At 42.0% G+C, this 27,489-nt stretch overlaps 2 protein-coding genes across 9 annotated transcripts in view; one reads left to right on the top strand and one right to left on the bottom strand.

The window, feature by feature from the left end:
- Positions 1 to 5,593: 5,593 nt before the first annotated feature.
- LOC127581575 (XK-related protein 8-like) lies at positions 5,594 to 27,275 on the top strand. Of its 3 annotated transcripts, XM_052036047.1 has the most exons (5): positions 5,594 to 6,122; positions 10,715 to 10,905; positions 14,634 to 14,930; positions 18,215 to 18,334; positions 27,029 to 27,275. In XM_052036047.1, exons 1-4 carry the CDS (start codon positions 5,794 to 5,796, stop codon positions 18,319 to 18,321), a joined length of 924 nt encoding a protein of 307 aa, XP_051892007.1. In that variant the 5' UTR covers positions 5,594 to 5,793; the 3' UTR covers positions 18,322 to 18,334; positions 27,029 to 27,275. The 3 variants fall into 3 exon arrangements, with proteins under 3 accessions (XP_051892007.1, XP_051892006.1, XP_051892005.1); XM_052036046.1 differs by lacking the exon at positions 27,029 to 27,275 and having other exon boundaries at positions 18,215 to 20,976; XM_052036045.1 differs by lacking the exons at positions 18,215 to 18,334; positions 27,029 to 27,275 and having other exon boundaries at positions 14,634 to 16,522.
- Positions 24,745 to 27,489, bottom strand: part of LOC127581574 (eyes absent homolog 3-like) — a 69,521-nt gene continuing 66,776 nt past the window's right edge. For 2 of the 6 annotated variants that reach the window (XM_052036041.1, XM_052036044.1), the window contains exon 19: positions 24,747 to 26,877. In XM_052036041.1, the coding sequence (XP_051892001.1) occupies positions 26,797 to 26,877 (81 nt within the window). In that variant the 3' untranslated portion in view covers positions 24,747 to 26,796. Of the gene's footprint in view, positions 26,878 to 27,489 lie in introns of all 6 variants that reach the window. The other 4 variants (XM_052036040.1, XM_052036039.1, XM_052036043.1 and 1 more) reach the window with 3 other exon arrangements.

The raw sequence follows: 27,489 nt of genomic DNA, 5'->3' as shown, positions 1-27,489 counted from the left end.
AGCATCTCCTAAACCTTTTTGATTTTTAATTGCCTGAAAGCAAGCATTGGGCACAGCTTCCTTCCTTTTCTTCAAAAGGGCACAATTAGATATCATATGGCCAGGTTTCCTACAGTAATAACAAGTACGCTCAACAGGTTTCTCCAGCCCTGGCTTCTTTTCATCTTTTCCTTTTTGATTACCTCCCAATTTAATCTCCGGTTTACCTGGATTGTCTTTGTAACTCTTTTGAAAGGTTTTAGGTTGTCCCCATTTGGATTTATGGGTTAAAGCATAATCATCTGTCAACCTAGCAGTTTCTTGTAAAGTTTCCACTGCCTTTTCATTTAAATATGTTGTTAATTCAGCTGGAACACATCTTTTAAAGTCTTCCACTAATATCAATTCTTTCAATTTATCAAAATCCCCATCTACATTTTTAGCCATGCACCATCGTTCAAAACATATTCTCTTTCCATTGGCAAATTCCATATAAGTCTGATCTGCAGATTTCCTCAAGTCTCTAAATTTTTGTCTGTAAGCTTCAGGTACCAATTCATAGGCCTTCAATATAGCTTGTTTTACCTTGGTATAATCAGCTGCATCCTCAGCAGACAAAGCAGAATAAGCTTTTTGAGCTTTACCTTTAATCACACTCTGTACCATAAGAGCCCATCCTTTCCTTGGCCAGTTTGAACTCACAGCAACCTTTTCAAAATGTTGGAAATACTGATCAACCTGATCTTCTTCAAAAGGAGGGACTAATCGAACCTCCCTGCTGGCTGAAAAACCATCATCAGAATCAGATTCCACACTCCTACGCTTCATTTGTAACTCATGCTGCCTCTGTTTCTCCTTCTCCTCACTATCCAGCTCCATCCTCTTCAATTCCATCTGCTTCATTGCTAGATCAGCCTCTATCTTCATCTGAGTTAGCTTTTGTTCAGTCTCTAATTTCTTTCGCTCGGCCTCTAATCTCTTTTGCTCTCGTTCAGCTTCTAATTTATTTTGTTCTCGTTCAGCCTCTATCTTTAACTGGGTTTGTTCTCGTTCAGCCTCTATCTTTAACTTGTTCAGCCTCTATCTTTAACTGAGTTTGCTCTCGTTCAGCCTCTATCTTTGCCAGCTGCACCTGTGCCTCAGAAATTGCTATTTCACTTCCAGGAAACTGTTTTAACACTTCCTTCTCAAACACCTTCTTTTCCACATAATGGCCAGCTATCAGTCTCTGAATATCTGCCTTTCTCATAGACTGCTTTACTTCTGTAAGGTTTAGCCTTGTAGCAATCTTTATCAAATTATCCTTTTTCGCCACCTCCAATCCCTTTTGGGTTGGTGACTCCAAAAATGCCTTAATATCCATTGCTGCTGGTTTCCACACACACAAGCCAATTAAAAAGAATTTATCAGACCTCCCTCAAAAATCTTTGGATTGAACCCCGAACAAATCTTGTCAATCTGGGGAACGATCCCAGACGACACTCGTTAATCTTTGGATTGGATCCCGGACGAATCTCGTTAACCTTGGGAACTATCCCGGACGAATCCCCCAATTTTGTCACAAACCAGCAACAAAAGAAACACACTGAGCATGATTCAGTGTTAAAAACTATTTTATTAATCACTACTTATGATAATACGTAAAATAAAAGTTAAAAATGTTAGTATGTTAGAATTCAAAAATGTTAAACCTTGAACGTTAACCCCAAAACTAAACTCTTCGTGTGTGTGTGTGACAAAGTCCAAAACTCCCAGTTCCTGAATGGTTCTTAAAGTTCAGTTCCGCAAGCCATAAGGTGAAACATGAGCAAGGGCTTCTTCAACAACCACCGTTGTCTGAAGATAAGATGTAGATGTAGAAAAACATAGAGAGAGTACATACGAAATCCAAATGTTCCACGATGGAACCCAAACGACACTTCAGTGTTTACTCGGTAGTGACTTCCTCACCCCGAAAAGCATCCGAACCGTGGTCGTCCACATACAAATACCTGTTTCCTTCTACAGGTCAGCAACAAAGTGAACTCCACCGGATTACTTCCAACTTCCATACATGGGTTTCAGTGGCAAACACAGTTATTGTTTCTCATCCATCGATAGAGAAAACAAGCAGGCTGGTGTCTCTCTCCCTTCTCTCTCTCTCTCCTTCTTCTTCTTCTTACTTCTTCAACAATGTCATTACGTCCTTTATCTTCTATTGACGTAAGCATGCCCCACACACACATACACACACACTCTCTATCTTAAAGGGACTTTCACTGAGTCCATAACAACACGTAAGGTTTATAGAACCATAGATGACCCCTCTCATCTCTCCCACGACCTATTTGTCCCACTGCCATCTGGCAAGCGGTACCGGAGAATCCGGGCCAGAACTACTAGATTGCACAACAGCTTTTTCCCCCAGGCTGTCAGGCTCCTGAATACCCTGGTAGACAAATGCCGTGTCAAAAGCTCTGGTTTGCACAACAGCGTGTAAGAACTTTGGCTGCTGCTGAACATGTTTATACAATTAGTACAACATACTGAGCTTGTATTTCTCTTCGTCCAATTCGGTTTTGCACTAACTCTGCACTAAATTTGTATTTTGTATATACCCTTTTTTTGCACTATTTGTACTTGCACAATTTTGTTTTTGTTTTTTGTTTGTGTTCATTGTATGTCTTCTGTTCTATGTATGTCCTCTGTTGTGCGAGTCTGGGGGAAACGACATTTCGTTCCACCATGTGTTTTTATAGCGTGGATGAATGACAATGAAGTAACTTGAACTTGAACTTGAAGGTTAAGAAAGTGGTAGTGTTGGAGCTTCTGAGAACCGTTAGGATAGATGTGTTCTATGTTCAATGCCAATATATTCTTCCTTAAACAGTGAACCAAAATCATGCGCAATATTTCAGGTGTAGCCTCACCAGCACCCTGCATAATTGTTACAATAGTTCTCTAATTCTAATCTCCAATCCTCCATCTGCCTTCCTGACTACTTGCTGCTCTTGCTTGCTAAATTCTTGTGATTCATGCACAGGAACACCCAGATCCCACTCCATTTTGCTCATTTGCAACCTTTTTCTATTTAGATAATAGTGTGCCTTTAGATTTCTCTTATTGAGGTGCATGACCTCACACTTTGCCATATTAAACCATATTTGGCAAGTTACTGGCCACTCACTCAACCTATCTATATCCTCTTGCAGAGAGCAAATATCTTCATGACAACATGCCCTCCCATCTATACTCGTGTCATCAGCAAATTTAGATACCTACACTCTGCTCCCTCCTCCAGGTCATTAATATGAATTGAAAATAAGTGAGGGTCAAGAACTGGGGTATTCCACTAGATATATCCTTGCAGCCTGTAAAATACTAACTTATTTTGACTCTCTGACTTCTACGCAATAACCAATTTGCAATCCATTCTACACACTTCCCCTAATACTATGTACTCTTGTGCATTTGTCTTTTATGTGGCTCTTAGTCAAATGCCTACTGAAAATCCAAATCCACTACATCTGCAAGTTTCCCTCTATTGACTCCATTTGTTACATCCTCAAAAAAACTCTAGCAGTCTTCATACCTGGAATGCACTGCATTGGAATCGGTGCAGCATAACTTTACAAGGTTGATTCATGGGAGGACAAGGTTGTTCTATGAAAATGATTGGAAGAGATTTGCTTATGCTCACTGGAACTTAAATGATCACCGCAATATATAAAGGATTCTAACCTTACATGCAAAGAGGCTGTTTCCCCTTGGTGGAAAGTCCAGAACTCAGGGGCATAGCCTCAAGAAAATGTCAGCTATTGAGGACTGAGATGAGGGGAAATTGCTCAACATCACTGTATTTGGAATGATAATGATTAGATCTGGAGAATATTCAAGGCATATGTTGAATATGCATTTTTTGGCACTAAGGGGATCAGAGACAAGGTGAACTTGAGACATGATTTTATAGACTTCAGGAGACTTTTGACCTACTGCTTCTGGAAACTGACCTATCAACATCAGGGAACAATGAAAGATGTGGGCAGGATGGTGGAACAGCAGGTAGTGCTGCTTCACAACACCAGGGACCTGGATTTGATCCTGACCTCGTGCGCTGTCAGTGTGAAGTTTGTACATTCCCTGTGAGTTTCTATTGAGTGCTACTGTTTCCTCCCATTTTCCAAGATGGACTAATCGGATAAAAACAAACTGCTGGAAGAACTCAGCCCCACAGATGCTGCTTGACCCACTAAGTCATGGTCAACATTTCGGGCTGAGACCCTGCATTAGGACTGAGCGTGTAGAGGGAAGATTGCCAGTGTAAAGAGGTGAAAGGGAGGGGTGAGACAGAGCTGGAGGGTGACAGGTGGATCCAGGTCAGGTGAGGGAGGGGGAGTTTTGACACAGAGACTGGTAGGTGATAAATGGAAGTAGATAAGAAAAAAAGGCAGATGGAGCCAGGTGGGGGAATACAGAGACAGAGACTGGAAGGTAATAAGAGGAAACAGATTAGCATGGGCAGGCAAGGTAGTGCAGGACAGGCACGGTAGAGTAGCAGTTAGCGTAACACCATTACAGCGCCAGCGACCTGGTTACAATTCCAGCCGCTGTCTCTAAGGAGTTTGTACGTTCTCTCCAAGTCTGCGTGGGTTTCGTCCGGGTGCTCCGGTTTCCTCCCACATTCCAAAGACATACAGGTTAGGAAGTTGTGGGCATGCTATGTTGGTGCTGGAAGCGTGGCGACACTTGCGGGCTGCCCCCAGAACACTCTACACAAAAGATGTATTTCACTGAGTGTTTCGATGTACATGTGACTAATAAAGGGATCTAAATCTAAATAAAAAAATCTAAATAAGGGAGGGATGATGGGCAGATGGAACCAGGTGACTCAAGGGATATGAAAGTTAGACCAGGGAGAAGAAACCCAGGTGGGTGGGTGTATGGCTGATGGAACCAATGGGGGAGGATAACAAATTAGGGGGGGATGGAAAAGATGACCAAAGGGGAAGAGAATCTAGGTGAGCTGGTAGGAGTGGGAAAGGAACACAGGTGGCATGGGTTAGTTGGTTGCTATTAGTTACTCCTTATTGGTAAGTGGTAATAGAATCGGAGCAGAGTTGATGGGAATGTGTGAGGGAGACGTTGCAGGGCTATGGGGGAAGGGGGAACTGCTAGAATTGCTCTGCTGGGAGCTCACATGGATCCGATGGGCTCAACGGCCTCTTTCTTTGTCATAGAAAAAAGGAATAATAATGGAAAACAATGTGATTGTAACCAATTCATCTGGGGATGGGATGTAATTTCTCCTTTCAACAACCTTGGTGGAAATCCTCAATGTGTGTGCCAAAGGGGAAGCTTTAATTTGTACAACTATGTCAGTCACTGGGGTAAAGTGGGTTTTGGGAGAAGTTCTGTTGCTCGCTTAGAGCCGCGCGTTCCAGAATAGCACTGGAAGGTATCGAACCCCGATCTGGAGTGTTCAGATACATATGGCATTAAAAAGCTATTTAGACACTCAGCTGCGGGATTTTCTTGGAGTGGTGAAAACAACACTAGAGGGTGCCACAGAAGGGAGCATTGAAGGTGTGTCCACTCTTGTCTGCTTTCGTATCCTCCTCAGATGCCATACAATTAAAAGGGGAAAAAAAGTTCCTTGTAGATCTAACAGTGGAAGAAAGTTAATTATGCAGTGCAGGCTCTGTGGGGAGAGGCAAAGTAGGCAGCAACGACGCGAAGCCAAAGTACGTTGGGGAGGGACAAATGTTTCAAAGAACAGTAAGAGACCAGCTCCAGAGTAAATAGTTGTAAACTTTTCCCCGGAAGTTTGGTACAAAAATGTATCCGAACGATGAGATTCGTTTCTCTGTCCTCGACCTGCTCTTTATCTGGCTCGGTCTGGGCACTTTCCTCCTGGACCTTGGTACCGATGCCTGGGTCGCGTTCTCCTTCTACCTGGCTGGAGACTATTTTTGGGGCAGCGCTGTGTTGATTCTGGTGCTTTTGTGCTCGGCGGTCGTCCAACTGTTCAGCTGGTTTTGGTTTGCTGGGGATCGGGAACAGTTGGAGAGTTTTTCCAACTCCGGACGACTACCGAAGTTGAAGGCCACGCCAGGAGACCGCGTTCTGGGCCTGTTGCATTGGTTTCAGCTGGGATTCCTGGTCAGGTCAGTAAAGGCATGGAGAAAGTTGGGCGTCAGGGCAACAGCACGGGGGGGGGGGGGGGGGGGGGAGGGAGAAAAGAGAGAAGAATAAACGGGACGAGGTATTGGTTTATTATTGTCACTTGTACCGAGGTACAGTGAAAAACTTATCTTACAAACCGATCGTACAGGTCTATTCATTACACAGTGCAGTTACATTGAGTTAGTACAGAGTGCATTGATGTAGTACAGGGAAAAACAATAACATTACAGAGTAAAGTGTCACAGGTACAGAGAAAGTGCAGTGCAATAAGGTGCAAGGTCACAACAAGGTAGATCGTGAGGTCAAAGCCCATCTCATCATATCTGCTTGAGATACGGCCTACAACGGTGGTATCATCTGCAAACTTCCAGATGGAGTTAGAGCAGAATCTGACCACACAGTCATGAGTGTATAGGGAGTAGAGTAGAGGGCTGAGGACACAGCTTTGTGGGGCACCAGTGTTGAGAGTAATCATGCCGGAGGTATTGCTGCCTATCCTCACTGATTGCAGTCTGTTTGTTAGAAAGTCAAGGATCCAGTTACAAAGGGAGGTGTTGAGTCCTAGGTCTCGGAATTTGGTGACAAGTTTGCTAGGGATTATTGTATTGAAGGCAGAGCTGTAGTCAATAAACAATAGTCTAACATATGTGTCTTCACTGTCCAGATGCTCCAGAGCTGAGTGTAGGGCCAGGGAGATGGCATCTGCTGTAGACCTGTTTCGGTGATAGGTGAATTGCAGTGGGTCGAGATTGTCTGTCTGGGAGGCTGGAGTTGATGCGTGCCATGACCAGCCTCTCAAAGCACTTCATGATGGTGGATGTCAGAGCCATTGGTCGGTAGTCATTAAGGCATGTTACCTTTCTTTTCTTTGGTACCGGGATGATAGTGGTCTTCTAAAAACAGGAGGGAACCTGAGATTGAAGCAAGAAGAGGTTAAATATGTGTGCAAATACCCCTGCCAGCTGATCAGCACAAGATCTGAGCACATGGCCAGGGACACCATCTGGGCCAGATGCTTTCTTCGTGTTCACTCTCTGGAAGACTGATCTTACATCCTCAACAGTGACCATGGGTTCAGTTGCATTAGGGGCTGTCAGGGTGGGTGGTGACAATCCACTTCCCTACTGTTCAAAACGAGCATAGAATGCATTAAGTTCATCAGGAAGGGATGCGCTGTTGTTAACTATGCAGCCCGTCTTCGTCTTGTAGCCTGTTATGGCACATAAGCCCTGCCATAACAGATGGCTGGTCTGGCACTCTATTTTGAGTCAGCATTACCTCTTGGCATCCCTGATAGCTTTCTGAAGGTCATATCTCGATTTCTTGTACAGATCAGGATCATCAGATTTGTGTGCAGCAGTCCTCGACTTCAGTAGGGAGTAGATCTCTTGGTTCATCCATGGTTTTCTGTTTGGGAACACCCGTATTGTCCTCTTTGGTACACAGTCCTCTGCACACTTGCTGATAAAATCTGTGATGGTGGCATACTCATCTAGGCTGACAGCTTTGAACATGGACCAATCCACTGTCCCAAATCAGTCACATAGGAGCTCATCTTCCTCAGACCAGCACTGCACAACTCTCTGTACCGGATCCTCCCACGGTGGTACGATTTCCCAAAGTGAGGACAAGGGATGGCTCGGAAGGCACCTTTGATGGTTGTACAGCAGTGGTCAAGGGTGTTAGCACCCCTGGTGAAGCAGGAGATGTGCTGATAGTATTTTGGTAACACACTCTTAGTTTGGCCTGATTGAAGTCACTTGCAATAATGAAGAGGGCCTCAGGGTATCCTGTCTCAAGGTTGTTGACCATGGAGTATAGCTCTTTGAGTTCAGGCTTCATGTCCGTCTGTGGTGGGATGTAGACTGCCATCAGCATAGTTGAAGTGAACTCCCTTGGCAGATAGAATAGTCGACACTTCACCATTGGATATTCCAGGCTGGGTGAACAGGCTCTCGCCAGGACCGTCACGTCTGAGCACCACAAGGTATTGATTAAGAAGCAGACCCCTCTGCCTTTAACTTTGCCTGAGGATGCAGTACGGTCCATCCGATGAATTGAGAAGCCCTCAGCTTGAAAGGGCCTTAGCCCTCAGGAGGAAGTGAAGGAAACAGGGAGGAGCAAAACAGGTGAAATAAGTTCCAGACAGGCAAAAAAAAGAGTAAGTTACTGGACTAATATCCAGAAGCTTGAACTGTTGATTCAGATTCACAAGTTTGAATCCCACCAGCACCTCTGGGAATTTAAATTCAGGAAATATGTTGGTATCATTATTATACGTAAGGTTGTTGTCAAACTCCATGCCTTACTAATGTCTTCAAGGGAAGGAAATCTGTTCTCCTTGCCCTGTCCTACCTAGGATGGTTGATTCTTAACTGTCCTCTGAAATGGGTCAACAAGGCACCTGGTTCAAATGGGCCGTTAGAGGTGGGTAATGAATGTTGGCATGGCCACTGAGGTCCATGTCCTCTGAGAACAGAATGTAAATAGATACAGAAAACAGATAGACGTTAATATATCCAAGAACTTATTGCACTATGGCTGGCAGTATTGTTTACATATGCTTTTGCCAAATGAAATTGTTTTATCCAGTCTTGGGCTCCTAGATTGCCTTAAGGTAAACCATATTTTTCTCAGAATCAGATTTATTATCACTGACTAGTTTGATGTAAAATTTGTGGTTTTGCAGCAGCAGTACAGTGCAAAGAAAAGGAATAATGAGGTAGCATTCATGGGCCATTCATGAATCTAATGGCAGAAGGGAAGAAGATGTTTCTGAAACATTGAGTGTGGGTCTTCAGGATCCTGTACCTTCCTGATGGTAGTAATGAGAAGAGGCCATGTCCCGAATGGTGAGGGACTTAGTAATGGATGCCATCTTGAGGCACCATCTCTTGAAGATGTCCTCAATAATGGGGAGGGTTGTGCCTGTGATGCATAGTGTTGTTCAATATTTTGCCTTTATCGGGGGGCCCATCTTTCTACATGCTGCAGCTTGAGCTTGTGTTCCTGCCTGTCAGGTACAGAGGATGGCATTGGTGCCCAAAAAAGATATTTTCCAGCTGTGGTGCAGTTGTTAGTCATTTTAAATCAGAATTGGTTCAAGTTCTGTTTCAGGGATTAGAGTGCAGTTTTAGACTGACACTGTTGCAGGATGCAATGTTGAGCTGTCTTTGGTGGATGTTAAAAGATCCTGTGACAGAAATTTTCCCAGTAATCTGATCAATATTTATCCCTTAACCAAGCGACTAATGTGGTAATTTTCTCATTTCTGTTTGTGGAACCTTGCTGTGCTCATTTTTGGCAGTTTGCTTTGTATGTCAGGTGTAAGTAATTCATTGGCTGTAAAGTGCTTTGAGGTGGTTGCATTGTGAAAGGTGGTGTTTTTTTTCTCCTTTTAAGACAAGACAGGCCAAAATGGGTTGTAACCTACAATTTTAAAAAAAGCAAATTATATTCTGGGCAGTGTAGAGGAGCAGAGGGATCTGGGGGTTCAGATACACAGATCACTGAAAGTTGCCACACAGGTGGATAGGGTAGTTAAGAAAGCATTATGGGATGTTAGCTTTCACAAGTCGTGGGATCGAGTTTAAGAGCTGCGAAGTAATCTGGTTAGACCACACTTGGAGTACTGTGTCCAGTTCTGGTCGCCTCATTATAGGAAGGATGTGGAGGCGTTGGAGAGGGTGCAGAGGAGATTTACCAGGATGCTGCCTGGATTAGAGAGTATGGATTATGAGGAGAGACTAAAGGAGCTAGGGCTTTACTCATTGGAGAGAAGGAGGATGAGGGGAGACATGATAGGGGTATACAAAATATTAAGAGGAATAGATAGAGCGGACAGTCAGCGCCTCTTTCCCAGGGCACCAATGCTCAATACAAGAGGGCATGGCTTTAAGGTAATGGGTGGGAAGTTCAAGGGAGATATCAGAGAGAGGTTTTTCACCCAAAGAGTGGTTGGTGCATGGAATGCACTGCCGGGGGTGGTGGTGGAGGCTGATACGTTGGGCAAGTTCAAGAGATTGTTAGATAAGCATATGGAGGAATTTAAGATAGAGGGATATGTGGGAAGAAGGGGTTAGATAGTCTTAGGAGTGGTTTGAAGGTTGGCACAACATGGTGGGCCGAAGGGCCTGTATTGTGCTGTAATGTTCTATGGTTCTATATCTAGCTGTGCAGAATGTCAATACAATTTTATTGCAGAGCATTTATCAAAAGACATTTTTACATCCTGGAGATGGAGCAGAGGCTGATTCCTGCAGATTGAGGATTGATGAATTGGCCTGAAAGAGAAACAGCAGATATTTCACAGTGTGGAAAAGTACATGCAGAACACTGCATTAGTTTAGGATAAAAGTCACTCTGAGAAAAGTGTGAAAAGCACTTGGGGTGTGTTTATGGATCAAGGTGAATTTACAATAATTATTTAAGGAATAGTTAGATGCTGTGGAAAGAACTGTATGCATTTGAGGCCCATCAGTGGGCTTGAGTTGAATGGCTTTCCTTGTCTGTGTCCTCAGGATTTATGAAATGACATACTGTTGTTTTTATCATTTGAATTTTGTTCCCTCAGGTACGTAGCAGCACTGGAACTAGGCTTCCGAGTATATAAAGAAAAGGAGACCATGGGCTTACAGTATGCCATTTACTTGGCCTGTGATATCAGCATGTTGCGACTTTTTGAGAGCATCTTTGAAAGTGCTCCTCAACTTGCACTAATGCTCTACATCATTATGGAGAAGAATCAGATGGAGATTCACCAGTGTAAGTGCTGAGCAAGCAAGGTTAATTAACTTGTTCAGTCATTTTGCTGACTGAGCCACCATTTAATGCATAATTCTAATTGCCATGGAACTGAATGGGCTGCTGAACCAAATATGAGGACAGTTAAGAAGTAATCGCATTGTGCTGGATCTGGAAACACATGTAACAGACTGGATAGATTTTTTAAAAATCTGAATGAATTAGTAAATCAGATAAATTTTTCTGACAAATCAATGTTTTCATGGTCACCATTGTTGATACTAGTTTTACTTTCCAAAAATACTTAACTGTTTTAATTTAAATACCTCAGTTGCAATTGCAGGATTCACAAGATCACAAGACAAGGGAGCAGAAGCAGGCCATTCGGCCCATCGAGTCTGCTCCAAGGAAAAGGGAAAAAGAAATGGGGTGGGAAAAAAAGAAAAAAGAAAAGAGAAAAAAAAAACTATTCTAATCCCATTTTCCAGCCTTATCCCCATATCCCTTGATACCCTGACTATTTAGATATCTGTCTATCTCCTCCTTGAACACCCCCACTGATCTGGCCTCCACTGCTGTGCGTGGCAAGGAGTTCCACAATTTCACCACCCTCTGGGTAAAGAAATTTCTCCTCATCTCTGTCTTGAAACTGTACCCTCTAATTCTAAGATTGTGCCCTCTGGTCCTGGACTCGCCCACCAAGGGAAACAGCCTAGCCACATCTACTCTATCCTTACCTGTCAACATTTTAAATGTCACTACGAGGTCCCCTCTCATCCTTCTGTACTCCAGTGAGTACAGTCCAAGAGCCGACAAACGCTCATCATACTTAAGCCCTTTCATTCCCGGAATCATTCTCGTAAATCTCCTCTGAACCCTCTCCAACGTCAGCACATCCTTCCTAAGATGTGGGGCCCAAAACTGCGCACAGTATTCCAAATGAGGCCTCACTAGTGCCCCGTAGAGCCTCATCAACACTTCCTTACTTTTATACACTATACCTCTCGAGATGAATGCCAACATAGCATTCGCTTTCTTAACCACCGATCCGACCTGGTGGTTAACTTTTAAGGTATCTTGTACGAGTACCCCCAAGTCCCTTTGTACTACCGTACTATCAATCTTCTCTCCTTCTAGATAATAATCTACCCGCTTATTTCTGCTTCCAAAGTGTACAACTGCACATTTCTCAACATTGAATCTCATCTGCCATTTCCTTGCCCATTCTCCTAAACTGTCTAGGTCCCTCTGCATCCTTTCTATTTCCTCTATGCTCCCTACTCCTCCACTTATCTTGGTGTCATCCGCAAACTTAGCCACACAACCATTTATTCCATCATCCAAATCATTGATGTACAAGGTAAAAAGGAGCGGCCCCAACACCGACCCCTGCGGCACACCACTAGTAACCGGTAACCAACCAGAACGAGATCCTTTTATTTCCACCCTTTGCTTCCTGCCAACCAGCCAATGCTCCACCCATTTTGCTACCCTACCCATAATTCCATGACCTCTCATCTTATTAATCAGTCTCTTGTGAGGCACCTTATCGAAGGCCTTTTGAAAGTCTAATTACACAACGTCTACCGCCTCTCCCTTATCCACCCTACCTGTGATTTCTTCAAAAAACTCCAATAGGTTGGTCAGACAGGACCTCCCCTTCACAAAACCATGTTGACTAGGTCCAATCTTGCCTTGCGCCTCTAGGTATTCGGTAACTTCCTCCTTGAGGATAGATTCCAATAATTTTCCCACCACTGACGTCAGACTAATAGGTCTGTAATTGCCTTTGTGCTGCCTCCCACCTTTCTTATACAACGGAACTACATTCGCTACCCTCCAGTCCTCCGGAACCATGCCAGAATCTATCGATTCCTGAAAAATAATCGCCAATGCCTCCACTATCTCTACAGCCACCTCCTTCAGAACCCGGGGATGCACCTCATCCGGTCCGGGAGACTTATCAGTCTTAAGCCCCTTTAGTTTTCCTAGCACCTTCTCCCTATTAATCTCAACTGAACTCAGTTCCAATTCGTGAGACTCCTGACTAATGGGCACATTGCTTATGTCCTCCACGGTGAAGACCGATGCAAAATATTCATTCAATTCCCTTGCCATCTCACTATCGTCCATTATAATACCTCCTGCACCGTTATCAATTGGTCCTATGTCAACCCGTGTCTCTCTTTTATTCCTTATGTATTTAAAAAAACTCTTAGAATCCTTCCGAATGTTGTCCGCCAGCTTCCTTTCGTAACTCACCTTTGCTTTCCTAATGACCTTCTTAGTTTCTCTCTGCAGATTTTTAAAAACTTTCCAATCTTCTGTTTTCCCACTAATTTTTGCTACTTTGTACGCCGCCCCTTTTGCTTTTATTTTATCCTTCACCTCCCTCGTTATCCAGAACTAGAGTCCAGGCATCTGGATACTGGCCCAGTAACTTAACCATCCTGTTATTACATCTGGATGCTAGTCCAGTAACTTAACCAACATATTGGACCAGTATCTATGGTGTAATAATAACTTAACCACAGTGTTACAACATCTTGGATATTAGTCCAGGAACGTAACCACTCTGTACCACACCCTGGTCACCAGTCCAATAACTTAACCACTTGCAACACCCTGGATACTGGTTGAGTAACTAACCCATTTTGTTAGTATACTGTGCATACTAGTCTAGTAACTTAACCACCATGTTACCATAACTGGATACGAGTCCAGTAACTTAACCTAAACACCAGTCCAGCAACATAACCACCCTGTTAACGCACCCTGGATACTAGTTCAATAATTTAACCACTGTGTTACTACACCCTTTATATTTCCGCCTTGTGAAGCAATCCTTGAAAGGAGGAACGATGAGCAGACAATGTACTGAGTAAAGCGATGAAAAGAACTACTGACAATATTACTTTGCTTGTCTATCATAAAGATAGAGTTCAGGTACATGGTTCCCTGAAAGTGGAGTCACAGGCAGACAGGGTGGTAAAGAAGGCTTTTGGCACGCTGGCCTTTATCACGCGGGGCATTGACTCTAGAAGCTGGGAGGTTATGTTGCAGTTGTATTAGACACTGGTGAGGCTGCACTTGGGGTATTGTGTTCAGTTTTGGTCACCCTGCTATGGGAAAGATGTTATTACACTAGAAAGAGTGCAAAAAGGATTTGCAAGGATGTTGTGTTATAGGGAGAGGTTGGACAGGCTGAGACATTTTTCCTTAGAGTTCAGGAAACAGAGGTGATCTTAGAGATATAAAATCATGAGGGGCATAGATAGGGTGAGTGCACTCAGTCTTTTTCCCAGGGTTGGGGAATCAAGAACTAGAGGGCATAGGTTTAAGGTGTGAGGGGAAAGATTTATTAGGAACTTGAGGGGCAACTTTTTTTTTATATACACAGAGTGGTACATGTAAAGAATGAGCTGCCGAAGGAAGTGGTTAAGGCAGGTACAACAACTTTTAAAAGACAGTTGGACAGGTACGTGGATGATAGAGGTTTGGAAGGATAAGGGCCAAACACAGGCAAACGGAACTAGCTTGGATGGGTATTTGGTTGGTATGGACCACTTGATCCAAAGAGCCTGTTTCCATGTTGTATGACTCTAATATAGCCTTTAAAGGGTTATCTTATGACTAAGAGTGAGGCAGTTTTAGAAAACTTTATCTTGGCTCTGTGGTATTTAAATATTATGTTTAACTAACTAAGCTTTACAAGCATTTTCTGCTCACTATTGATCTAATTTCCACAGATTTCTCACTTGTTGCTTCTTTCCTCTCCATTGCCTGGGCTCTGCTGGACTTTCACCAATCCCTTCGCAAGTCTCTTTCGGACAAAATGCATCTTCGATTAAAGTCGGCTGTGCCTTACTTCCTGTGTAACCTGCTGCTCATCTGGCCCAGGATTGTCAGCATTGCATTATTTGCAACTGTATTCAGACAGTATGTCTTCTTGCACTTTGCTATGGTTTGGCTGCCGATGTTCTTCTGGGCATGGCAACAAGGCACAACCTTCATGAACAGCTTTCCAGAAGAGGTCTTCTATCGAGGTACGGTGGCAGTGATCTTGTATTTCACTTGGCTTAATGTCGCTGAGGGAAAAACGTGCATCAGACAGATTATCTATCACTCATTCATAGCAGTGGATTGTGGAATTCTGGTTGGCTTTTGGTGGCTCCACAGAGACCCAGTTTTAACTGCTCCCTACACAGTTCAACTACTTATTGGCGCATCATCATCTTATCTTATCGGTGTGATTGTAAAGTGTGTTTATTACAAGTATCTCCATCCCTTTGTCACAGCAGAGCACTTACCAAGTACTGACGAAACAGACAGTTTACAGGAGGATGCATTCCGATCGATTTGCGAGAGCAGACCTTTGATGAACAAGAGAATGAAAATCCTTTCCAATAGTTTTTACTATCTTCTACCTGAGGGAAACAGCTTCATCACTAAAATAGAGGAAACTAAAATCTAAAGATACAATATTTTCTTAAATGCCGGTTTATACCAAGGAATTTCCTCTGCAATTGAACTTAATGTTGGATTTATTTCAGGACAACATGTTCTACGGGACATTTCAGCTCGAGTGAGCAAAGTTGAAGCAGATTATTGTATTGTTATTTTTTTCTCCAAATTTCTCTCCTCCCTTCTTGCCATTCTCAGGTGCCACAGTGCTGGAATAGGAGTCAAGTTGGTTAACTCACTATAATACATTAATGAGCAAGTTGTAGCTTCGCACTGTGAATCTTCAGGTTTGGACATCCAACAGGTAGTTCATCCTCACAGTCCGTTGCAGTAGAGCTATACTGATCAATCACAAAGATCATTGGTTTACAATCACTATTGACAATATGTAGATAATAGTGACTCTACCCCTCCATTTTCCCCATCTCACCTTTTTAGCTGAGAGCAAGGAGGTCTCGTTTTTATCTAGACAATGGACAGTGTGGAAATCTGCTGTACTTGAGCTAGATGTTCAATGGTGATCTACCAGGAGAAAAGGGCAAAAGTGCAAGTTGTCTGTCACACATTTGAAAAAGCTAATGTATTTGCAATAGTTCCTCCTGGTTAGTTGTTGTGAAGACAATTGCATTATCGATTGACATTTTCCATCTACTAAATAACTCCAGGATGTTCATCTTCAATGTGTGCTACGTCTGTTGTTGAGCTATTTAATGGCAAATTAAAATCAATATTCAGCTGTGAAGGGGAACTTCTTCATCTTCCCTGTGTGTTACTGTCAGTAGACCAGGAAACATTAATTGCAAATTACTCCACCAAAGTCGACCATGCGACATGAGCTGTAATTCTAAACCCATGTGGTTCCATTTCCCAAAGTCCTTAATTCCCTTCATAATCTTATTGTAAAATCATCCTTTAACATTTGTGAATTTTGCCTGAAATTGTCCTTATTTTATACTAATTCATACCCAGCAGCATTCTTGTGAATCTGCACTGACCCCACATAGTGCAGAGCCCAGAGCTGCACAAAGTGCTCCAACTGTGCATTTACTAAGTGGTTATATGGATTTGCCAATGCATCTCCCTGCTATTGGAAATAGGTCCTTCCTATCCAACCTTTCTGAGCTCCTTAGTATTGTAGAAGCATGTAAAATAGTAAGAGAAGTTAGGTGGTGTTTTACTGCTTCAGACAATTAAAAATGAGCAAAGCATAATCAGCCATAAAGTTTAAGAATTCAACAAATTAAAGCTATTTTAAAATATTTCTTTAAATCTAGCTTAGTTCCCTCAAATGACATTGACAGATTTTACACTTAATTGGTGTAGATTTGGTACAATGTATTCATTGCAAAATCAGGGATGTAAAATGGAACAACTTATAGAATTGGAGATTTACAGCACTGAAGGAGATCATTTTGTTGGCCAAGGAAGAGCTATCCAGTCTAATCCCAGTTTAACCTCTTGGTCCACTGCCTTGCAAGCTAAGGAACCTCGAGTGCATGTCCATGGACTTACTAAATGTGGTTAGCCAATGGGTTCCTCACCATCACCAACTTCTGAGTGGGGAAAAAATTCTCATTGACTCCTTTTTAAACCCTTCTACTGATTACACTACATCTATGCTCCACTCTCCCACTGCTGGTACCGACCTCTTTACTAAGGTAAGTAGGTACTTCCTACTCACCCTCCCTAGGCCACTAATAATTTTATACATCTTGATTAGAATTCCTTGGTTTCACAAAAAAATTATCTAGTCCTAGCAACATCCGTGTTATTCACTTCTACTCCCTCTAGCATACATACATTCATTCTGTATCATGGTTACCAAGCCTGTATACAACACTCTGTAACCAAACTAGTTTTATACGGTTCCAGCACAACCTCCCTGCTTTGGTATTCCCTGCCTTGGCTAATAGGTGAAAGTCTCATGTATGCCTTCTTAATAACACCTATCATTGCTAGGTTCAGGGATGTGAACTCCCAAGGTTCCACTCTGTATTTCCTGGCTGTGTTTGCTCTCTCTAAGTGCATTACTTCATACTTTTGTATATTGATTTCTGTTTGCAGTGATTCTGCCCACTTGTCCAAATCCATACTTTCCTGCAAACCCTTTGTTTTTTTGGTAAGGTAGCTTGGATGCTGTTTGGTAAGGTTAGCAAAAGACATCTTACCTACTGCAGGATAGGGGAGAAAAAAAACAAGGCTCAATCTTTGGGTTTGGAGACCCAAGACACTGCAGTTGCTGGAAATCTGGAGCAACCCACAAAAAGCTGGAGGAACTCAAGGGGGTCAAGCAGCATCATGCCAGCTGACCTGCTGAGTTCTTCCAGCTTTTTGTGTGTTGCTCAATCTTTGGGCTTCCTTGAGTTAACTGATTTCAGATGGGAAAAATATCAGCAGAACTGCAAGTGACCAGGGCTGAAACGCTCCGGAGAAGGTGAAATTAGATGAGATTAACACATCAGACCATGAAGTGAGCTGCCTTGTCAAGTTTCCTGATAAACTTCACAGTTATTTTAATGTATGTGTTAATTGCAATTTAAATGAGGTGCAGCATCTGTAGAAATGGAGGTGAATATCTGCAGAACAGTAAATGAGAAGATTGAATGGGAAAAGAGTATTGCTTAGAAATTGGATTTCACCCGTTCCAGGTACATTAAACATGCTCCTTGTATTATGTCGGCACTAAATAGAACCCATGCAAACAAAAAGGACCTGTATGATTCCTGTAAAAAGCCATATGGAAAGCTCCTAACCGCTGCTTGTTTGTCACACTGATCACTGGGAAAGGTTTCAAACCTCAAATGTTGTGAACACTGAATTTCCAATTTCAGCTAACCCTCACCTCCTGTGTTCCCCTCTCTCTCAGAAACAAACAAGCTGCTGGAGGAACTCAGCGGGTCAGACAACATCTATGGAGGAAAGTGGACAATTGATGATTCGGATCGAGACCATCTGGAGTTAGAGGGGAGATAGCCAGTACAAAAAGGTGAGGGTAAGGGGTGAGGCAAGAGCTGGCAAACAATAGGTGGATCCAGGTGAGGAGAGGTGATAGGCAGATGGAGGAGGGAAAAGTGGAAACAGTGACAGAGGCTGGGAGGTGATAGGTGGAGGTGACAAAGAGCTGCAGATGGAATCTGATAGGAGAGGAAGGTGGCGCATGGAACCAAGTGAGGGAGGTGGGGAGGGCAGAGGGGACCACTGTGTGAGTGATGGGGACGGGAGTGAGTGCAGGAAGAACTGGATAGATCGAGAAAGGTCCAATTTCAGTCTATGAGCTTTCCATCTCAAATCGAGTGCCTCCACAGGTCCAGACCTCGGCACTTATATATAATGTGTCTTAACATTTTCAGGAGTTATATTTATTTTAAAGCCACTAAGCTCAGATGTTCTTGGTGGTGGTGGTTCTTTGAATGCTCTGAGTGCTGACCTTTCAGTAGATGACTGACTGCCCAGAGAAAGCTTCATGCAGTTCAAGGCCTTCACATTAACCAAGCTGCACCCATCCTTTGCTATTCCCAGATAATCACCTTTGGTTAAAATTCACTCACACCTGGAATAGAAGATTCCACCTTGTGTATTCATATGAGTGCATTGACATTTCTAAATATCTTGTACAATATTTACTAAGGAAACACAGAATTTAAGCACTTCCATCTTTGCTGAGTTCTGATTCACTGGGCGTACCTTTGACTGTGCCAGTAAGTACAATGTGCTGCAAAGGTACATTAGTTATCTGAGTCCACGATTCCAATGTTTCATCATCACCTTCGTATTTTCATTCTTCACTAAACCAGAAATCTCAGCCTTGGGTTTTCAGTTGAAGAATGATGTGGAATTTCACATTATGATCAAAATTTACCTGCAGCAGAATTAAGTATTTCTAAAGATCAGTATATCTTACGTAATCAAAAGTGCCAAGAAAATAGTAAAATTGAGTTAGATATAAAATTTTAATATTGTTTTAGGACATGAAAACAATTGGCTGATACATAGGTTGGACTAGAAGAACCAATTTCTGGGTGGGTTTCCAATTGTAAAATTAATGGTTGGGTTTCATTGTGAGAAATTCCAGTAAAAAGTATCTTAGAGTTGGATGTTGCCACTAGTTGGTTATTGATTGGTAAGGATGTATCATTGGCCCGAATCTTATAGGCTGCTGCCATTGGTTTGGCCGTTTGTTCCTGACCTAAGCACAGTACTCACTTCCTCAAAATCAGCTGGATCCACACCCATCACATTGCTCCACATGCAGAGCCCAGCTTCGTTCACCACTTGAATTTGTATCTGGCTTGACTAATCCCAACTGACCCAAGTCCTGGACTGCTGCATCCAGCATTGAAGGTGCCAATGTCTCCTATTTGGTTGCACGATCCAGAGACCCCATCTATATTTTCAAAGTCGACCAATTCTAAACCCAATACAGATGGTTGAATTGCCAGAGGTGAGCGGGCTCTCTCAGACTCTGCAGATTAGAACATAGAAAAACTACAGCACAATTCAGGACCTTTGGCCCACAAAGCTGTGCTGAACATGTCCCTACCCTAGAAATTACTAGGCTTACCCATAGCCCTCTATTTTTCTCAGCTCCATGTACCTATCCAACAGTCTCTTGAGAGACCCTATCATATCCGCCTCCACCGCCGTTGCCAGCAGCCCATTCCACGCACTCACCACTCTCTGAGTAAAGAACTTACCTCTGACATCTCCCCTATACCTACTCCCCAGCACCTTAAACCTATGTCCTCTTGTGGCCACCATTTCAGCCCTGGGGAAAAGCCTCTGACTATCTACCCAATCAATACCTCTCATCATCTTATACACCTCTATCAGGTCCTCCCTCATCCTCCGTCTCTCCAAGGAGAAAAGGCCGAGTTCCTTCAACCTACTTTCATAAGGCGTGCTCCGCATTCCAGGCAGCATCCTAGTAAATCTCCTCTGCACCTTTTCTATGGCTTCCACATCCTTTCTGTAGTGAGGTGACCAGAACTGAGCACAGTACTCCAAGTGGGGTCTGACCAGGGACCTATATAGCTGCAACAATACCTCTTGGCTCCTAAATTCAATTCCCCGATTGATGAAGGACAATACACCATATGCCTTCTTAACCACAGAGTCAACCTGCGCAGCCTCTTTGACCATCCTATGGACTCGGACCCCAAGATCCCTCTGATCCTCCACACTGCCAAGAGTCCTACCATTAAGACTATATTCTGCCATCATATTTGACCTACCAAAATGAACCACTTCACACTTATCTGGGTTGAACTGCATCTGCCACTTCTCAGCCCAACTTTGCATCCTATCTATGTCCCTCTGTAACCGCTGACAGCCCTCCAAACTATCCACAACACCCCCAACCTTTATGTCATCTGCAAACTTACTAACCCACTCATCCAGGTCATTTGTAAAAATCACAAAGAGTAAGGGTCCCAGTACAGATCCCTGAGGGATTTCTTAGCTCTGGTGCAGGATTAAAAACTTCATCAATTTCAATCAGGATTCTTGGCTTGCACATTACAGGGCAAAGGAGATGGGAAATGTTTTTTAGATTATTTTATTTAAAAATATTATTTAATTCTATTTTAATTATTTTAAAAACACTCATACCAATGGACTGGTACAACAGCACAGTGTCTACAAATACTGGAGTATTTGTCAGAGTTTTGGAGAAAGACAGGAGTTTGAATCCCACCAGCACAGCTGGGGAATGTAAATAATTAAATACATATAGAATTTTAAAGGAATTTAACCATCCTAACCTCGTCTGGTCAAGATATGACTCTAGACCCACCAGTGTGGTTTATTTAACTGGCTCCTTAGTTCAGGGGTGAACAGCAAATACCACCATTACCAGCAACATTCTCATCCTGTGGATGAATAGAAAAGAATAACTTGATTTTTTTAAAAAATAGTTTTTAAATAATCAGTGCAAGGTTAGTTTAAAAACTTTGGCCCTGTAAATTACTCCTGACTGTAGAGGGGGTCAAAAGGATATCAGAGAGAGGGAATGGGATTGTTTCCCTGGGAACTGGTATGGACTCAGTGGGCCAAGTGGTTTTCTTCCATATCTACGATGTAAGATAATTAGGGGTAGAACTTTGACAGGAGCTGGACCCCTTTAAACAACAAGGGGCCTTTTCCCACACTCCCTTTCAACTCATTGTACCTGTTCTTATTAAACACACCAGGGTAATCTTTCCTGCGTTCCCTTTAAATTTATCATTTTGTTGGAAAATTTATTATACTATTGTCTAACATTTCCTTAAAAAAATACTGAATGAAATGTGTATGAGTATTGATAAAAGAAACAGCCAACAATCCAGAATATCCGCTGGTCAGGTGGCACCAAAGTCCTGAGGGTGCTGGATTATTGCATTCTACTGGTAAATATTTCTCACTGCTAAGGAGTCATTTAGCTCACTGAGTCTATATCTGGCTCACAGAGAAATCCCAGTCCCCACTAAGTTCCCCTGCAACCCATTCTCATCAGCGCCTCCCAATTCTACCACTCACATACACACTAGGGGCTAATTAACCTACCAATCTGCAGGCTTTGGGATGGGTACGGTCAGCACCCAATGAGGATTGAACCCAAGTCACTGGAGCTGTGAGGTAGATGGACTGCAGCAAATCAAGGCTGTGGCCCATCTCCCTATTGGGAGGTAGGGGGGAAGTAAGTGGGTATGAGCATTTAAAGCCAGCTTACTGGAGCTGCCCAGAATCTTTTGAGATGTTGACTGCCCACAAATAGCACTGAGAAAACTAATTTTTTTTTAATTAAAAAAAACAGAAACTGATGTGGATAAGGTGAATGGAAAGTAAAAAAAAGACCAGTTCTTGGCCTTTAATGACCTGGCGGTGCAGAGTGCAAGGTATTGAAGTTTGCAGATGATATGAAAATAGGTGGGCATGAAATTATTTAGACTCTGCATATGAACATAGGCCAAGTGATTGGGCAATAACTTGTCAAATGGAGTTTAATGTGGGAAAGTGTGAGGTCTGCACTTTTGTAAGAGAAATTAAAGACAGACTATTATCTAAAGGGAGAAAATTGTGGTTCAAAGTACAGAGGGAAGTCTAAATTTTCTTCTGAATGACTTTGCAAAAAGTCATCAACAGGTGCAGCAAGTGGTTGGGAAGGCAAATGGTATATTGGCCTTTGTTATTTCTGAAGTCCAACTCTTGCAATAAAGTTTTGTGACCATAAAACAGGGCACTGGTGAGGCCACACCTGGAGTACTGTGCTGGTTTGGTATATACTGGCAGTAGAAGCAGTCCAGAAGAGAGTCACATGATCAAGTTCTGGGATGAGGGGGTTATCATCACAAGCAGCTAAAGAAATTAGTTTATGTTCTTTTGGAGTTCAGAACAATGAGGGATGATCTTACTGAAACATAAGATCATGAGGAGGCATGACAGGGTAGACAGAGGATCTTGAACAAGACATTGTTACAAGAGTAGGGGCAGTCATTTAAAATGGAGGTGCATAAGAACAACTTCTCACAGAGGGTGGTGGTTCTCTGCAATTCTCTATCCTGGAGAGGCTAGATCATTGGGAGTATTTAAAGAGGAAGTAGATAATTTTTTCTGAAAGATCAAGAAACTAAGGGCAATGGGTAACTGGCAGAGATGAGTCCTGGGACGGATCAGTCATGATCATATCGAATGACAGGATAGGCTCAAGGGGCTGAGGGACTCCTGCTATTTTCTTCTGTTCTTTGTTAGAGGGAAAGTTCCTGAGACACAAGAGACTGCAGATGCTGGAAATCTGGAGCAACACACAAAGGAGCTGGAGGACCTCAGTGGGTCAGGCAGCATCTATTGAGGGAAGTGGACAGTCAGCATTTCAGGTTGAGACCCTTCACCTAGACTTCAGATGTCCAGATGAAGGATCTCGACTCAAAATGTCGACTGTCCATTGTGTTGCTCCCTGAACCCTAAAGTGTTTTTAAAACTCCAGGTAGGCCCTAATTTTGCATTGCATTCAAAAAACAGTTTGGTATCAGATTAAAATGTGCATTGAAATCTGGAGTAGGGGTTGAATCCAGAACCACCCAATCTGGGCCAGGCTAACATCATGCTGTGGAACAAGATCATCTCAATAGTGCGACAGAAGGAACAGTGGCCATTGCTGGAGACAGTCTAGCTACAAATGAGAGGAATGCAATCAAGTGATGATGGTTCCACTGGGCTGGATAATGGAAGTACTTAATGGTCACATAGCCAATGGGTAGACGTGGCAAAATGCATTACAGAATGTCATCCAGCATTTATATAACATGTTTAATGCCATTAAACGGCAATTCATAGGAGAGCAAATAGATTAAAATGAAAACACATGCTAAATTAGTCTAGGCCATTGATTGGATTTGAGTAAACTAAAGGCAAATGATTTGGGAGCAGTTTATGAAGGAGAGGATATCACAGGTCTTAGACTGAAAGTGTGCTTTTTGCTTAAGTGGTGGAACAAAGGAAGTAAGGTACTGCACAAGAACCAGATCTCAGGGGCAAGATGGGGAGGAGCAATGCTAAGTATTTGAACATGTGGATAATAATTCTAAGAGGTTTTAGTTCACTCGGCATCAATGGAGGCCATACAGCAGAAGGGCAACAACTGAACCGAATAGTGTTGGAGGTCAAGGGGACACCTGATAGAACTATATAAAATCATGAGAGGCATAGATATGGTAGATAGAGTCTTTCACCCTAGGAAAAAAAATGTCTGATACTAGAGTGCATAGCTTTAAGGTGAAAGGGAGAAAGTTTAAAGGAGATTTATGAGCCAACTTTTTTTTTAAAAACACAGTGCCAGGGGAAGTGGTGGAAGCAGATAAAATAGGCATTTTTAAGAGACATTTAGAGAGACACATGAACAGGCAGGGAATGGAGGGATATAGACCACATGCAGGCAGATATGATTAGTTTGGATTCACATCATGGTCAGCACAGATATCATGGGCTGAAGGCTCCTGTGCTGTACTGTTCACCTTCTATGTACACCTTAGGGTTTGGGCTGCATAGTTTTATCCGAGTCTAAATTTATGCACAGTGTCAAATGAAGTGGCTGGTAGAAGAGAAAAAGGACCTGGATTTATATTTGCTCTCCAAGATGATGTCCCGAAGTACTGCACAATTTTGAAGGAGAAAATGCTGGATGGGATGCAATGGATGGTCTTGCAATGAATGGCTAATCCAGTGAGTCCAATATGCTGAGGGAGTAATGAGGAGGGTTATACTGGTTGTAGGTCAATCTTCCACTGAAAGGTGGCCAAAAAACTCTCAATCTAATAAAGTGGCTTCAAACAAAACCTCAATCAGCCAATTTGCATTCTTGAATTGACTGGTATTAAATTTTTATTAACATCTTTACCACTACAGTGTTACTTACATAATTATATCCCATCATGTTGCTATATAGCTGCCTGCATTGTATGAAACAAATATTTAAGCAGATCACTCAACTTGAAATTAATTTTTATTACCTACATAGACAGTAGTCTGTTGGACCACTCAGAGTCTCAATGCATGTTAAAACACAGCAATTCACACAGCAGTAGTGTTTGTATTATTTTGCTATGGGAAAGTATGTATGGGAGCCAAGTAGCTATGCCATAGTTTGTACTCATGGTGCAAACACAATGGACATTAGGTGGATAACGCAAGAAAAAAAGCATACATAACGTTAGCTTACAAAGCATAATGGTACCATAGAAAGCTTAAGAGAATTATGTCAAGTGCATTACAGTGGCATTAGCCAAGATGTCATGATACTAAGTGTTTATATCACACTTAGAACTATTCTTTTAAGTATTGGGGGAATAAAAGGCGAAATGGTCTTCACAGTTATGCCTGGGATAGTTTGTGTTCAGCTCCTGTCAAGATCACAGGAGTTGATCCAACTTGACCTCAGTGTTGTATATTGAACTTAATTTGTTGAGTATAAAACATTCATCTTGGGCATAACACAGAAGATATTTCAACTCACTATCTTTGTGAAGCATCATAGTCAAACCTCTCTTAATATTTCTAGTATTTACTCCTGAAGTTGAACTGAATTTAACTTGAAATGAAATAATGGATTATTGTGCAAATCCCCAAAATGCATGGCAAACACTAGATGAGAGATTGGAAACTAATTTTCAACATTACAATTGCATTCGATAGTTAGGAATAAATAGTTTATAAATATTTTAAATAAACAGCAGTGGGTCCAGCCAACTATTTTTTTTTGTGTTGCTTTATTTATTCAGAGATGGACTAATACATGTTATTATCAGCATCTCAGATATCCAAGTTGCTCAAATCAGGTATTTTCTAGGTGGCATTTGACTAAAAAAAGGGAAAGTAGCAAAGTCCACTTGTAATATCATAAAAATATGCCTGAACAATCTGACTGGAGCTACTAACAGCAGAAAATCACTAATATAGTGATTCTGTTGATGTCAAAGAGGACAAAATGAAACAATTCAATTAATGGGGGAAATGGGAAGAGAATATGCACCATCAACATCAGCATATTTCTCGTACCATTACTCCTTTAGTCACTTCACCTCCTATTCCATTCCTATCACAGGACTTATTTGTTCTTTCCTCCACCATCTTCGCAACACACTTCTCCCCAAACACACCCCCCTTCCCAAACAACTCTTCCTGCTTTAAGTCAGTTCTATTTTCCAGTTTTGATGAAAAGTCCTTCACTTGAATCATTAACTCTTTTGTGGTTTTAATCGAGCCTCACATCTCCATCCTCTATACCACCAAGCAGTGTTAAAAAGGAAGATTAGCTGCTGAGTTTGAGGTTCTATTTCATGCTGTGCCCTGCATCAGCATGGGAACACTCAGAATTAAGGTGTTTATTAAAAAATCTAATAGAATTAAAAAGACCCCAACTAAAATGAAGTTTTTTTTTAAAGAAAACAGTAGATAGGCCTGCTTATTCAAATTTGTCAAAAAAAATCTCCAATGCATTGCTGCAGCCAATCTCCCAATACAACACTGCTGGATCAGATAATGCTGAAGAATTGATGTTCAGGAACATTTATACAGCAAGATTTCCAAAGAATGTCTTGCACAAAGTCTCCTTATTAATAACAGCAAAGGTTTCAGTGCATTTTAAAATGAACAGACACTGGCTTGACTATAGTTCAACACAAGATATGGTCCTATTTTAAAGGTCCAATTCAAAAGATTTTTGCATTTGAATAGATTTAAAATAAAAATCAAGGTGGTAATTTCACTCTATAAAGCTCTTGCAACCTGTGCATGTCTATTTTTAAGTTAATGTCCAACATTAATAAGCAGATCACTCAGATAGCTGGGCTGCTCACTGTCCTAACACTTTTGTCCAGGGTTGACAAGAATCATTATGAACAAAGTTAGTGGTCCACACTGAAGCAAGATGCAAGCCATTTGTAGCAGTAGCTCAGCTTTGTGCTCCTTTCCAGTTGTTCACAGATAGTCCAATTCCAGAGCTTGATGCAATGACATCAGGTCACCATGATTCAATATTCTCCAAAATGGCATGTTGTGCTAGAATTGAAGAGTATGTATTAAGGAATCTAAGTAATAACCAAATTCTAAATAAACTCTGCAAGACAAATGTAAATTTTATTGGCAAGAAGACTGCAAACAAAAAAATGTTTATTTTCTGTTTACTGTTTTTCTGCTTCCTCTAATTCAGGCTAATGTTTGGCAATATGCACATGTAAAACTGAACACTGAACTTATGTAGACAAAAGAGATTGCAGATGCTGGAAGCTTGAACACAAACAGAACGTTGGAAGTATTCAGTGGGTCAATCAGCATCTGTGGAGCAAAAGGTGCAAGTCGACGTTTTGGGTTGAGGCCATGCATCAGTCCCATTTTTACATGCTGAAACTTCCACAGAAGTTGTTACATCCATGGAAGGCATGATCACTTCATGTCACTGCAGCTTTAGAGTCATTGTCAGCAACCTAAGTGGTATCTGTTTTTGTTATCCATGGGAAGTCTGTGCCCATATACCTCAGATTAACAAAAAAAAATCCATATTTCCAAATATTTGTGCTTACATATTAAAATAAATCTTACATGCCCTCCCAAAATAATTGTTCAAGTGATCAAAGCCAATATTTTATCAAACTTAAGTAATAAGTTATTGCA

This window comes from Pristis pectinata, chromosome 22 (assembly GCF_009764475.1).
Source record: "Pristis pectinata isolate sPriPec2 chromosome 22, sPriPec2.1.pri, whole genome shotgun sequence".
Lineage (NCBI taxonomy): Eukaryota > Metazoa > Chordata > Chondrichthyes > Rhinopristiformes > Pristidae > Pristis > Pristis pectinata.
This window is presented reverse-complemented; position numbering and strand designations above follow the sequence as displayed.